The 14,490-nt window shown below is 37.8% G+C and overlaps 1 protein-coding gene and 1 long non-coding RNA gene across 2 annotated transcripts; both read left to right on the top strand.

The window, feature by feature from the left end:
* The first annotated feature begins 5,641 nt into the window (after positions 1–5,641).
* On the top strand, positions 5,642–6,472 carry LOC144653932 (uncharacterized). Its single transcript, XR_013570843.1, has 3 exons — positions 5,642–5,736; positions 5,853–5,967; positions 6,393–6,472. It is a non-coding gene; the product is annotated as an uncharacterized LOC144653932 (long non-coding RNA).
* Positions 6,473–12,668: 6,196 nt separating this feature from the next.
* On the top strand, positions 12,669–13,676 carry LOC144653117 (uncharacterized). The gene has a single exon (XM_078513029.1). It carries the CDS (start codon positions 12,708–12,710, stop codon positions 13,521–13,523), a length of 816 nt encoding a protein of 271 aa, XP_078369155.1. The 5' UTR covers positions 12,669–12,707; the 3' UTR covers positions 13,524–13,676.
* Positions 13,677–14,490: the final 814 nt, after the last annotated feature.

The raw sequence follows: 14,490 nt of genomic DNA, 5'->3' as shown, positions 1-14,490 counted from the left end.
CGTTAAACTGAATACTGGAAAATATTTCGCTCTGTTTTAATAAAGACGTCCAGAACCGCAATCTTTGAGAAAGAAGAGACAAGAATACGAAAACAATAATTATATTTGTCGCTCCCGAACGCATACTTCGCCGTGCAAAACTTGCAATTGTTGGATGACATGAACCGTCCCGACATGAACTGGCGAAAAGTAAATTAAGTTTATCCCAACACAAATTAAATTTAGTCAAATTTAACTTTTTTTACACAGCAGAGGAATTTAAAACTTTTTATGAGACGTATGGTCTTCGGTTTTTTAGTCTTCTGCGTTTGTAAACCGGTTGAAACTGGGTTTACAGATCTTTTCAGAAAAATAATTTTTCGAAAGCAGACACGGCAGACAATGTAGCGCCGCATTGTTGAACGGTTGCTATAAAATAAGCTAAAAGATAAAAGTTTGCGCCTTTTATTTTCATGCTGTTTTATTGCAACGGTCAGCGAAGCGAAGCCCTTTTTGATAAATTTCCCGCAGAAGGGTTTAATCGGCACCAGTTATAGAGAGTTGACGCCGCGGAATAAAACAAATAAAATTTATTTATCATCAGAACTTGTTGCGTGCGTGCGAAATACATGGGATCGAATGTCCTTTGAAACGCAGACATAACGTCGCAAAATTACAGGAGTACTCCGTGTATTTGTTCAGTTTCTGCTCCAAATTCAAACCGAAATAAATGATGTAAGTGGATTCAAAATACGCTGTAGAGAATTTTAAAAGCTGGCTCAACAGTCCCGTGAATGATTCCGCTATAATTATGCTCGGTGATTTCGTTGAATATCGAATGCCGTGATTGTTAATTTTATCGAATGTTTCAAAACGTGTTGACAATGTTTTGAAAAATTATTTATAAATGGAATTGCAACGGTTTTTGATTCCGTTGAAAAACATTGCTTGCGTTTTCAAAACACATCGAAATGTTCTTCTCTGCAACAACCGAATTCGCGGGAAAAAACATGTTGATTACGATCTCCCGTGCTGTGATTGGTCACATAAGAAACAAAGGGAAAGGAATGTTGTTCGAATGTGAGCAGCCGTTAGTGGGGAGGAATTTTGCGTGACGACACTAAGAACGGCTGCGAGGGAGACTAAGACACATTGAGAGACTGGGCAAAAACCGGAAAAATGATCAAACAATCGTTGCCAAAGCAATCTTCGGAAAGCTTCGAACATCTCCGGCAGCGCCCGTACATCGTATACCGAACATCTCAGAATACATTCGAAAAAAAGGTCGGAAACATCCTCGAAATTCCAGTAACTATGACTCTTCGGCATCGTCTGAACATCGTATACCGAACATCTTAGAATATATTTAAAAACGTCATAAACATGTATCACTCTGTTAGGTTATGTAGGGGCATTAACAATGTATGGCTATGTAACTCGTGTATAAATAATGCTCTACAGCTCTATGTAGGTCTATTTATGGTATAGTGGTTATGATTCGATCGTGCCTTCCAAATCAGTGTGTCAATTTGGTATTAAAACCGCGGGTGTGTACATGCTTTTGTTTTCTTCTCTGTTTCTTTCTTCTTATTATTTTGTTATATTTTTTTTCCAGCTCCGGTTCAGGAAACTGGTATCCTTAATATTTTATTTTTATTTTGTTCTCACATTTTTAGTATTGTATTTTTATTCATAATATAGTTTGCTGCCGCTGTTGTTGAATTGTAATAACTAAATAAATCATACTCGACGTTACAAAGAGGGGAAGGCATGGTGTACAAATATCACATTCATTACGGTAGATGAATAAGATTTTTTTACTTTTCAGGAAATCGTTCAGTCATTTTAAGTCTCACATTTCCACTTCTGCTGATTAAAAACGTCTATCACATTCGCACAAGCCAACATCCAAAGCCTGTCTCACAATATTCGAACAAGAAACTCCTAAACCGAGCATCACTAATTCGATTAAATTTCGAGAGAGAAAAATCTATAAATGATCGAATCCTCCAAACCGAGTCCAGACACATTGTGGGACTGGACACGAACCGGATAAATGATCAAACATTCGTTGAACTCAGAACTCGAAAAACGTCGGAAACATCTTCAAAAACTCCGGTTACTACGACTTCGAAAAGCTTCGGACATCTTCGGCATTGTCTGTATATCGTATACAGAACATCTCACGGTCCTAAAGGAAAGAAAAAAAAACTTACTCAGCAAAAGGGGTATAAATTGGATGATAAACTTTATATTTGAATATTTCATCAGGCATGGCGTGACTTCTTCATGGAATGAACAAATCATTCCCTGAAGAAGTCACGCGGGTCAGACTCGTGCCGTGACTTCTTCAGGGAATGAAGTGTGAAGTTCATTCCCTGAAGAAGTCACGGCACCGCCTGACTTGGCCTTACAAGGCCTGACTTCTTCGGGAAATGAACTGTAGAGTTCACTCCCCGAAGAATTCAGGACTTTTCAGGCTGTGTTCTGACTTCTTCAGAGAATGAACTGCACAGTTCATCCCTGAAGAAGTCAGGCCATGTCTGACGAAATATTGGAAATTACGGTTTATCATCTTAACCGTACGGTCGACCTCCTTTATTTTGTAAAAACTGATAATTATAATAGCGAAAAAGAGATTGAGAGAAAACGATATTAAAAATCGAACATATTTGTCACGTATTCAACTAATCGATCTCTTCTCTTTGCTGTGCAGATTAGTCTTCATTTTATTCTTTTAATTTTTCAGGTTTGCGCATGGATCACCTAGATGACAATTTATATCCACCTGTAGCGCTATTCCTGGATATACACTGGTATGTGTAAAGTATGGCTACGAAGGGCTATGTTGGAATATGATAGCTTACAGCTTGCAACCTCAAAAGTAGAGAAGAGCCTGGGGCGGAAGTGAGTCTCTTGAGACAACAGTACAAATGGTAGATGTCCAGCAGTTTCACGTTCATATTCAAAGATGGCGGACGGTAAGCTAACTTTTTTACACGCTTATTTTGAACAGAGTTCTCTCTCCTCCGCAGAGGTCTCTTTCGTGTTTCGGGCTGGGAAATAGGGAGAGGAACGGGGAGAGGTGAAAAGTAAGCGCGTGGAGCCTGGAGAGAATCTGTTTTCGCCTTCCTCCCCCCGTGTTTTTTCGCCTTCCCCCACGAAAGAGGCCTCTGCGGAGGAGAGAGAACAGAGTTATGCACCTATCAATGTTAAGCCCGAGGGGGGGGGGGTCGGGCTAACCACGGGAATTTGATCGTGAGGTAGGTCCCCAAGGTAGGGATTTTGATCGTACGTGATGGCCCCAGGGTAGGGATTTTGGTCATATATAGAAGGTTTGAAGGACATCTGACCACCTTTCATGGGGATTTCGACCAATTATTTTGTCCCGGGGGTGGGGAATTTGACATTTTTTTATAGAAAATGTCAAAATCCCCACCCCTTGCCCGACCCCCCCCCCTCGGGCTTAACATTGATAGGTGCATTAGTAGAGGAGACTAACTCTGTTTTGAAAATAACACCAGTTTAAATTAGCTATCCTTTCTTGTTAGTTTTTTTAGAAAAAAAATGTTAGTTTTCCCTTCGGAAATATAATCCGGCTGGGCTGGTAATTGAAGTTAAATTGTGTCTTTGAGAATACTGTGTTGGAGGATATTTTCAGATATTTTATGTGTTCTTACAGCAAATGCTAATGCTATAAAGGGTTAATCTGCTTTGTGTTTTCTTTAATCTTCCAGATTGGGATACTGGATGTTGACTATGCAGGGCAAGAGGGAAAGGAATTATTACAACAGCGTTCTTCTGGGTGAGTCATAATAAAATAAAATTATAACTTAAGTATATTTATAGTTAGTGATGGCCTTTGGATGTTTTCGACTTAGCAATTTATTACAAGTGGTATACATAAAAATGTTGTTATCAGTGGCTTTTTATTTTTATAATGCTAATTTTTTACTGATCATTTATAATAACCTTTTTTTGTAGTTGGGTTCCAGTGTACATGTACCGAGCAGGAGGGCATTTTGCGTGCGCATGCGTCGATATGGGCTAGTGCGCACGACAGAGAAGTTCTGCTATCGATTGTTTACATATTTTTCACAATTTATGGCCTAATTTTCAGCTCAAAATAAAAGGTGTTTTAAGTTTTATTTGCTGTATACGATACTAAGAGTCCTTGCTTTATCTTCTGACAACAACAAGCATACTTTGGTGTCGGCGTGCCGTTTATCTGATCGACTTTGGCTATGTGTATTAAACATTGCGCGTGGACAAAATGGCGACCGAATGTCGAGAACCTAAATACCTTGCCCATGTTTTTAATAGCTGGGAGATCTAAACGGACAAAGCGCTATGGCAACTTAGTACTAAAATATAAAACAGCAGTTTTAACTATACGATGTTATAATCAAGTATCCCGGGTTTGACCGAGTGGTCATGATTTTGTTCAGATTTTTCATAAAACTGCAATTTCATCGTTCTCACGATGCAAAAATCTCAAAATCTAACCTTGATCTCCAGCGTCTACCGATGATATATGGAGCCTGAAGTACTTGAACTATCGTCTAATGCTGCGAAGGTAGCGTTAAAAAATGGTCTATTGTGGTATTTTTTAGCTTTCTTTAACGTACGTTCTCGCTGGTTTATTCTAACAGAGAAACTTTCGTTTGTGATTATTTGCTTAAACTTAAGCATTGGTCAAAATAACTTCACATTTCGATGTACCACAATTATTCCGTTGAACAAGAAAAGAATTACTGAGATCGGTCTTAATTTTAAAGTGTTATGGTAATTCTTTGCTGGTAGACTATTTGTTTACATTTTACTATGTTAATTAGTACATTTTTGGCTCCTTTATCAAAATCTAGCCTTGATCACCAGTCAAAAAATAGCATGAAACGAACAAGCGATATATATATTTTTCAGAAACGTTCTAATAACTGCTGCATAAAATGTCTTAAGAAATAATTTTTAACTATAAACAATGTTATTTTCAAATTTTCATTCAACGTATATTTCTTTAAGATTGATGTTCATTTTGTTATAACGACTGTTCTACTTCTGTGTCGCCTAAATGTGTTTTAAAGAACTGCAGTTCTTGTTCCAGGAAACTCTGTTTGCCAGTCGAGGGCAAGTTGGCTTTGCTTTAGAGTCATCAGTGAGCTGCATTATCATGTGCAGAACACCCAAACATGTCTTTCCCCTCAGGGAAAACCCTTTTCTTTGGTGGCCGTCCCTTTAGGCAAAAAATCTCCCGACAAGCTATAATATTGCTCGCACTCTACCTGTATTACAGCAATTGATTTGATGTGAAGTTTTGATCCTAATATATCACACTCCAGCACACGCATAAATGTTTTCCTCTTTTTACGACCTGTTTGATTTTTGTCGGTGAAGGCTTTCCTATCTGTCCCACATATTTTCCCATTATTTGCAACAACGATCCTGAAGCAGGCCAGAAAATCTGCTTTATAAGAGCCTTGCCACACACAAAACACTTTTTCTTAGCGAAATTGACGTCTATATTAAATTATGTGACGATAAACAGTACAAAAAACAAAGTTTGAATCTTCCGTGCCATTTTTATTCCCAAGATCACGCGGTCTTTGTACAGCGGTTGCACGCATGCGCCCGCAAAATGCCCTCCTGCTCATGTACCGTACATGGACAAAGGATCAAATAGCTTGGAGCTGTATCGAAAGGTTCCTTGCTCAATAGCAGAGATGCTGTGGTGTGAAGATAGAGGACCTGAGAAAAATGGTATTTACTAAAATCTGCGTTTATTTACTTTCAATTTGACAAGACTTGTTTTTGAGAAGAATTAAGTTTTATAATGCTACATTTTACTGATCATTTATAATAACATTTCTTCTTAGTTGGATTCCAGTGTACAAAGACAAGGATCAAATGATGTGCTGTTGTGTCAATAGGTTCCTTGCTAAATAGCAGAGATGATGCCATGGTGTGAAGATAGAGGACCTAAGAAAAATGGTATTTATTTAAGTTTGTGTTAATTTCAAATTTATGGGACTTGTTTTCAATTAGAAGGACCATGGACAGTGTAGTAGGGAAGTGATCACATCAGTGATGTGTGTGTGTGATGACAGATCTGAACAAAACCCAGCTTTAACTGGATCCAGGGGAGTCTATGGCCTGGAGCCTGTCTCTTACAAGTGTAACCACAAAAAGGGAAACAAAATCGTACATTTTCCCTTTACGTGTCAGAGGTTAATTTGTGCCTTACAGAGAATGTGTTGAACATTACAGCAAAACAACATGGAGCATTAAATTGTCGCTGTATATAAATTATCAAATTGAGGTTAAATATCTTCAAGATTGTGTTTTTATAGCAAAACAACATGGATCCATCCATTTACAAGTGGTCAATCTTAATTGTGTTTTCTTTGATCTTCCAGACTGGGATGCTGGATGTTGACTTATGCAGGGCAAGTTTTCCAAGTGTGATGAATGTGGAGAGAAAAGACAATTACACCAGACAAGTGCTCTTCTGGGTGAGTCATAATAAAATGAAATGTAGTACTAATAGCTTAAGTTATGGCCTTTGAATGTTTTTGACTTAACAATTTTATTTAATTACAAGTGGTATACAGTCAACTCTCTCTTAACGGACACCTCTATAAGACGGACACCTCCATTTAGACGGAAACCTGGTGATGGTCCCTGCCGTTGTTCAGTCATTCTACTGTAACTATAAATTCCCTATAAGATGCGGACACCTCTCTAAGACGAACAACGGACACTTTCAAATCATAAAAAGGACACTTGAGAAGTGTTTTTATATGATTTTTTTTTAGTGAAAATACTTCCAAACTTCGCAAAGTTAGTCGGTGCCCTAAGGATACGTGTATACCTAAGGATACTTGTTGCAGTTAGCAAAGGCTTGTTGCATTGTGCAAAGGTTTAGCTTTATTATCTCCGAATTACTGGTGTCATGTAACCTCCACTCTCTACAGAGGGGACACCTCTCTAAGACGGACAGCTGCGGCCAGTCCCAAAGGTGTCCGTCTTAGAGAGAGTTGACTGTACAACATTATTATAATGTTATTATCAGAGCTTGCCTATATTGTCTGAGTTTCTATTACCCGGTATATACAGTAATACTACATTTTTACTGATCATGTGACTGTTCTCTCTTAGTTGGATTCCAGTGTACACAGACAAGGACCAGTGACTTGCTGCTGTGTCAATAGGTTCCTTGCTAAATAGCAGAGATGATGCCATGGTGCGAAGATAGAGGACCTACAAATGTAGAAAAAATGGTATTTATTGCAATCTGTGTTACTTCTAAATTTATGAAACTTGTTTTCAAAGAGAAAGAACCATGCAGGGAGCTTGTTATGGGAATTTTTACAATATTGAAGTAGGAGAAGTAAAGAGACAAAAAACTCTACACATATATCCTTAACATGCACATACATTCTGCTAAGCAACAATAAGCCAAGCATTTGTTTTCAGTAGAAAAATTGATGATAAATTGGGTCCATTTACCTTGCCTTTAAGCCGAGTTTCACTACCAGTCAACACAGACAAGGATCAAATGGCTTGCTGATGTGTCAATAGGTTTCTTGCTAAGTAGCAGAGATAATGCTGCGGTGTGAAGATAGAGGACCTAAGAAAAATGGTATTTATTACAATCTGTATGCTTTAATTATGTTAGTTCTATCATTTTGCCTTTCTAAATTACATATTCTAAAGGTAGTTAGTCAGAGTTAGTTTTGAGTAAATTCTGCCAGGGGAGAGTTCTGTAAATTATGCTTATCTAAATTTAAAAATGTCCTATGTTGCAGTTTTATGAATTGTACTTTTTGTCGCATGACGTCTCTGTTAAAAAGGTTGGCTTTTGTTGCAATTTCATTCAATGTGCTGTTGCTACTTTTTGGGCCATGTCACTTGTTGGATCAGGGCCTGAAATTAGGGAATCTCTGTGTAATCAGTGCCTTTAAACTGTGCACTTTACAGGACTCAAGACTAAGGTTAGCAAACTAGCCACAGGCTAAGTAGAAATGCAGTTTTGTCTAGAAGGTTCTGGCCTTTCATTAGCCAAAATGGCTAGTTAAAATTTCAGGAATTTGATTGGAAGGAAATCATACCTTGAAATCGACTCCAACTCACAAGTACACTGTTGTCACATATAAATTATCAAAGACTGTGGACAAGCTGAAATTACCAAAAAGTAAACTAAATTAACCCTAAAGATAATGATAACAGAGCCAGTGAAGATGGCATCAAACCTTAGTTACTGTAGCTTGTTATTAATAAGTAAGTTTTGGCTAGTGAAGCCAAAGCTGCCACAAGCCAATTGGCTAGCTAGCGAAAAAGTTAGTCTCAAGCCCTGACTTTAAGTGTGCCTTCAAATTGTACTGCCTAGAATAAATATTGGGCTTTGTTGCTAGCTGTGGAACTTCAATGTTATTTCTGTGTCATTATTTCCTCCATTTAATATACAGTGACCAAAAGGTTGTAGCTTTGTCAGTAATATTGAGCACTTGGTTGAAATACTTGAGTAACATACATTGTGTTCCCATTTATGTGTTTGGTGTAGGTGTGTCTGATGTTAGAAGAGAACTGAACCTTTCAGAGAGTGGAGGAGAACATAAGTGGATTTGTTGGTCATCGACTGTTGCAATGTAAGTTTTCGTGCTGAATGGGTTTCTTTCATGTAATATCAAAATTAAATAACATGTTTTGGTTTGGGTTTGAATGTTACACCAAGCTTTATAGTAGTTATGCACTAAAAGTAACATTTAACTTTCCTTTAAGGAATTACAAATGTGCATGTTTTCAAGAGAAGGAGGTGAGAGCTCGGCAAGGTACTCAGTGATTTGCCAGTATTAGGTAATTGTATTTCAATGTTATTGGTTCATTTATGAAAAAAGGTTGCTGTCCTTTGTTCTCAATAAATGTTTTTTCCTTGTGACCCCATTCAAGTAGCCACACAAATCTAAGCGTCAGTTCTAGCTATCTTTTGCTTGCAAATCTTAAGTTGTTTTTTCTTGTTTCTTTGCAGGCTCTATTTCAAAGATCTCAATCTAACACAATCCTCAAAAGAAGGCCAAATTTAAGCCTTTATAGACATAGACTCCACACAAGATTCTGTCTCTACTGACAAACATGACTGAGATCAAGTGATCAACAACTGGTTTCTCCTTACATCGTTAGTCTATTGTCCATCAGTCAAGTAGCGAGAACAAAGACATTCATCAGCTAGGGGATACTGTCTTGATGGACCACCATTTTCTCATAATGAACATTAAAAGAAATGTATGGGAATAAGTAAGGAGAACTGATATGAAAAGAATGTGTAACTAAACAGCATCTTGATAAGGAAAGATCTCAGTTGCATTTACTTTCAACACACATTTATGTAACATATGTGACTACAAAACCAGTTTCCTCTATGACCTCTTCAGTTGGTTGCCATAAAAGATGTGAACCTCATTATCAGCTTCCAAATGACAACTATGTTAAAAAAAACAACAGAAACATTGATAACTATAATAGAAAATAATATAATTTTTGATAAATACTTGAAGAGAAAGATGAGCATAAAATTACATAACATTTTGATGAACCATGCCATTCACATTTACATTTGAAAATTTTACAAAGGTAAATGTGCAGGGTTAGATGTTCATCAAAACCTTATGTAGTTTGAGCGCTCCTCTTAATCTTAAGGTATTTATTTAAAATCTTTAGTTGTTAGTAATAAAAACTAAAAAATAACTTTAAAACAATATTATTTAAAATTAAAAATAAATAAAAACATTTTGAAACTTGATATATTGGTATATTTTTCATATGTGGTTACATGACGTCATTCCAGATTCAACTCTTACATGGCAACCAACTGAAGAGGTCACAGACTAAACTAGCTTTGTAGTTGCATATTTCTCGTGAATGCGTGTTGAAATTAAATGTAAGTACGGTCGTTCCTGATCGAGGTATTTGTCGATTAGATTTTTACCAGGCCAATAAATCTAGTATCCTTTTACCTACAGTGTATCTAGTATCCTTTATTCGAAATACTCAAAAATTGTAACAGATGAAAGGTCATGAATCAAATGTAATTATCATTATTATTATTGTATTGACGATGTATCCAGTAATTCTTAATTACTCTTTGTAAAATGTAACGTAGCATATAGCATTGTGTGTATAGTAGTAAATAGTGTAAGTTCTTAGTGAGATGACTGTAAAATTAGTTGATTAATATTGTAAGTAGTGTAAGTTCTTGTTGTATGTCTTTATGTGTTGCATTAAAAAAAAAAATGGAAACAAATGCAAGCTGTATCTAAAGCTCCCAAAGCTATCTGAATTGTCTTTTGTTATGAGTTGAATTGCATAAATAGTATATTTTAGAACTCGTTGTCATTGATTTATCATCTTGGAGGGGCGAAGATGGAGTGAAAAAGAAGAGGACTGGGGAGAGGCTAATAATGAACATGAGTCCCTTTCGCATGTTTGCATTGTTGGTTTTTCATGAGATTCAATAAAATAAATCAAAGTTCCCTTTAGGCTATAAACTCGTGTAATCGTGATAACTTTTAAAATGATTTTTTTTTTGTGAAAGCTCGTTCCCTTCGATCATCTGACCAATTACTCTTACAAGTTCCTGACGTGAAAACATGTACATATATTAATAATGACATCTTTTTTTGGACACGATAATTTTTTTAACATGCGGTAAAAGATCCTTTTCTTTCTACGCCACTAAACATTGGAACGAGCTACCTTTTTATATCAAACAGTCTGAGAGCATAACGATTTTTACAAAGAACCTTTAAACATTTCACAAGCCACTAGTAACCGTTTTCAAAACAAAAAACAAATTCAACTTTGGAATAAAAATACGTAGGCTCCCGCGTTTTCCACACCCCGCGCTTTCCACACCCCGTTTTTTCCACACCCCGTGTTTAACACACCCCACGTTTCCAACACCCCGCGTGTTCGACAGACCCCGGAACCCCGTGTTTTTCACACCCCCCGGGACCCCGTGTTTTCCACTAATCCGCACATTCGCATGTTTTCTAATGCATCGGCACTTTTTTTTAAAAAATATTTCGGTGGTTTCGGATACTTGCTTCAGGCTTCGTATATGTTTTGCAATCATTTAGTATGACAAACTTTTTTTTATTTCAATTTACCCAGTTTGCTTTTACTGCAGAACAAATTTCCGTGATTGGAATATGATTCTAACCGAAAGGGAACTAAACTCGCGTAAAATGTTGCCGCTAAGCTGAATCACGAATGCGAGAAAACCGGAAATAAAATTGCACCTGCGCCGGCAACCGTGTAGCTTGGCAACGAGATACTGTAATGGGCCCTTAAAATGCGTTCGAATATGCTCACTAATACGCCTGCTTTGCAGGCTAAGTTTGTCGCTCGATTGTCGCTGTGATATAAAACACAGGACTGGACCGGAAAGGTAACGCAGGCTTTGGGAACGAAATTGCTCTACCCCACCCCCTGAAAGAAGACTGGACATTTCGTGACGAGAACAACCGCTGGTCAAGACGAAAACTTGCTACTTTTTGCTGACTTTGCAAACGTTGCTGTCGAAACCCGATAAATATTTTCACAGGCAGACCACCCTATGTGTTCGTAGTTAATTATTGTTGTTGACATGAGACGAACAAAAGAAATTTTGAAATCGATAAGGGCTACTGAAATAAAGCTTTAGAAATAAAATATCTAAACTACATTTCGCTCTAAATATCTCAATAAAGTTTAATGAAATGTTTATCGACTCATGTGTCGTATTTTTTCGCCTGCGCGGGCCGTTTTAAGCGCTTTTTTAACTGATTTAGCCGGCCGAAGGCCGGTAAGAGAAGGAAGAGGAGACAAGGCTTGCAAGTCGGCGGCCGACAGAAGCGACCTCCTCCACTTCAAACCGGAATTAACGCCAAACTAATGAAAAACTCACCTATCTGACGACGGCTGTCGATCGGTGAGTTGTTGCTCTATCTCTTCGCCGAATTTTAGCTTCAACCCTCCAACATTTTCCGAGAAAATCCATGCTGAAATCATGCAAACGGCTTTCTGACTATGATCGTTGCTCGACATAGCGACCAGGGAAATTCCAAACAGGCCGGCCGTTTCAAATTAACCAATCAGCGCTTGGTTGAAGTTCAGCGGAAGTGTCAAAACTCCTGTGCGGGGCAGGGTTGGGGTTTTGAACCGCGGCCGGCTGCCGCGGGAAGAAACGTTTGCAATTATGACCAACTGGAAGACTGAATTTCATAAGCCTTTGACTCGTCCAGGCTATATGAACGAAACGAACACTTCTTAATGAACGAAACAACTGTTGAAAACATGACAACTATCGGCACAGTTTACGAATCGATGATGCGAAACCAAAGAACTTATTTGGCCAACCAGGACAACAAACTTCGGTTGGAAGACGAATGTACTGATTTCAGCTTTAATACTAGCAGGAATGGAGTTGGAGAAGTATCGAAACGATCACGAAGTAAGTCAGAGTTTTCTTGTAAATATGGAGGCGCCTGACGTGACAGAGAACCATCGAGATTACAATGTAAGAAAATCATTAAAATGCGACCGGCCACGTTTTGTGAGCGAGAAGAAACCGCTCCCTCTGTTGAACCTAAGACCAATGTCAAACACCAATGTCAAGCATAAACAGTAAGAAAAACAAAAGAGGCGCTAGAGGATCAACTGAAGAAGAACCGACAGCGTCCAAACGACTGAATATGTCGTTGGCCGACAACAATCAGTCCGAAGAAGAAGTAATGGAGGCGACAACTGGTGCCGCCGAAACCACAGAACCAAACCTCGCCGATATCCAGGCGCTGTTAATAAGTATTCAAAAAACAACTAACAGTATTCTCAAGGAAAACAACAAACTCTCAAATGAAGTTGGGGAACTCAAGTCATCGTTTAATAGGTTGGAAACTGAATTGCTGACAACAAAGACAACTCTAATCAAAGTGCAAAATACCAACAAAGAACTTAGAGTCGAACTTGACGCTGCAAAGCGAAAAATTTCTCAACAGAGAGAGGAAATTGACGGGCTGCAGGATGGCATTGATGATCTGGAGCAATACTCCCGAAAGAACTCACTGGAAATTGTCGGCGTGCCGGTGAGTATACGCGATAACGAAGGGGCAGTTCTGAAAATCGCCAGAGCGCTAAATGTTGACATGAAACCGGAGGACATAGACATTTGCCATAGAGTAAGAAGAAAGAAATCGAACCCAATCATTGCGCGCTTTGTCAGTCACAAGGTCAAAACTAAACTCTACAAGCAAAGAGTTCAACTTAAGCATGTGAACTTTTCAGATTTATTTCCGGATGCAACCGCGGCTGATAGAGTTCAAGCCAACAAAATTTTCATAAATGAAAATTTAACAGCTTTCCGTAGGGAGTTATTGGGGAAGGCGCACGCAAGGAAACAAGAGCTTTCACTTCTTGGTATATGGACCATCGATGGAAAAATGTTCGTCAAAACATCTCCAGAAGGAAGACCTATTCGAATTTATTCCGAACATGACTTAAATAACCTCTAGACCTCATGATTGTATACGGTAGGACTTGACATGCAATAATCTCTTATTTCGTTCGGTGACTATACATGTATTAATGAGGGAGGGTTTCATTTGGACAAGGGCGAAGGACAAACAACCTCTTAAAGGTTTTTTCTTTATTTTTTTTTGTGTGTACGTGAGTGTGTGTGTGTGTGTGCAGTTGCTCTGCGTTATTGATTTTTTTTCTTTATTAATTATAGTTTAGTTCATTTGATTTTATGCGGCTTAACTGCTATATTTTTGTACTTTAGATATTAGTATTAAGCATTCTTTTTTTTTTTTGGCAATGCAATCTAAAACCAAATTTAAAATTATTTCATTAAATGTTAGAGGTTTAAGAGATCAGACAAAAAGAAGAAGCATATTTGCATACTTGAAAGACCAAAAGGCAAATTTTTATTTTCTTCAAGAAACGTATTCAGACGCAAATGATGAACTATTGTGGCAAAGTGAATGGGAAGGTAAGATTATTTTTTCTCATGGGACGCACCACAGCAAAGGTGTTTGCATCTTATTTGATCCAGCTATTCAACTAAATGAACAAAATAATTTCAGTAACAAAACAGGAAGAATTATTCTGATTACTGTGCATTTAAACGGCGTGAAAATCTCGCTATGCAATATCTATGCATCTAACAACCAATCAGAACAATTAGAGTTCCTACAGGAATTAAACAATTGCATCATAGACAAGTCCGAAATGACAAATATTATCATTGGAGGTGACTGGAATTGTACGCTAACAAAAAAAGATAAAAAGGGCGGAGTTCTTTGGAAACCTACACCATTTAGAAATTTACTTCTAACTACCATGGAAACGTTTGATCTAGTCGACATCTACAGAACTCGATACCCGAATTCACAACATTTTTCGTACGAATCGAAATCTTTACAAGTTAGGTCAAGAATCGATTTTTTCCTAGTGGCTAAATTCTTGGTAAAGTTTGTT

This window comes from Oculina patagonica, chromosome 5 (genome assembly GCF_052425735.1).
Source record: "Oculina patagonica isolate OP01 chromosome 5, crgOcupat, whole genome shotgun sequence".
NCBI lineage: Eukaryota > Metazoa > Cnidaria > Anthozoa > Scleractinia > Oculinidae > Oculina > Oculina patagonica.
The sequence above is the reverse complement of the archived record's forward strand: the minus strand, read 5'-3'. Positions and strand labels throughout refer to the sequence as shown.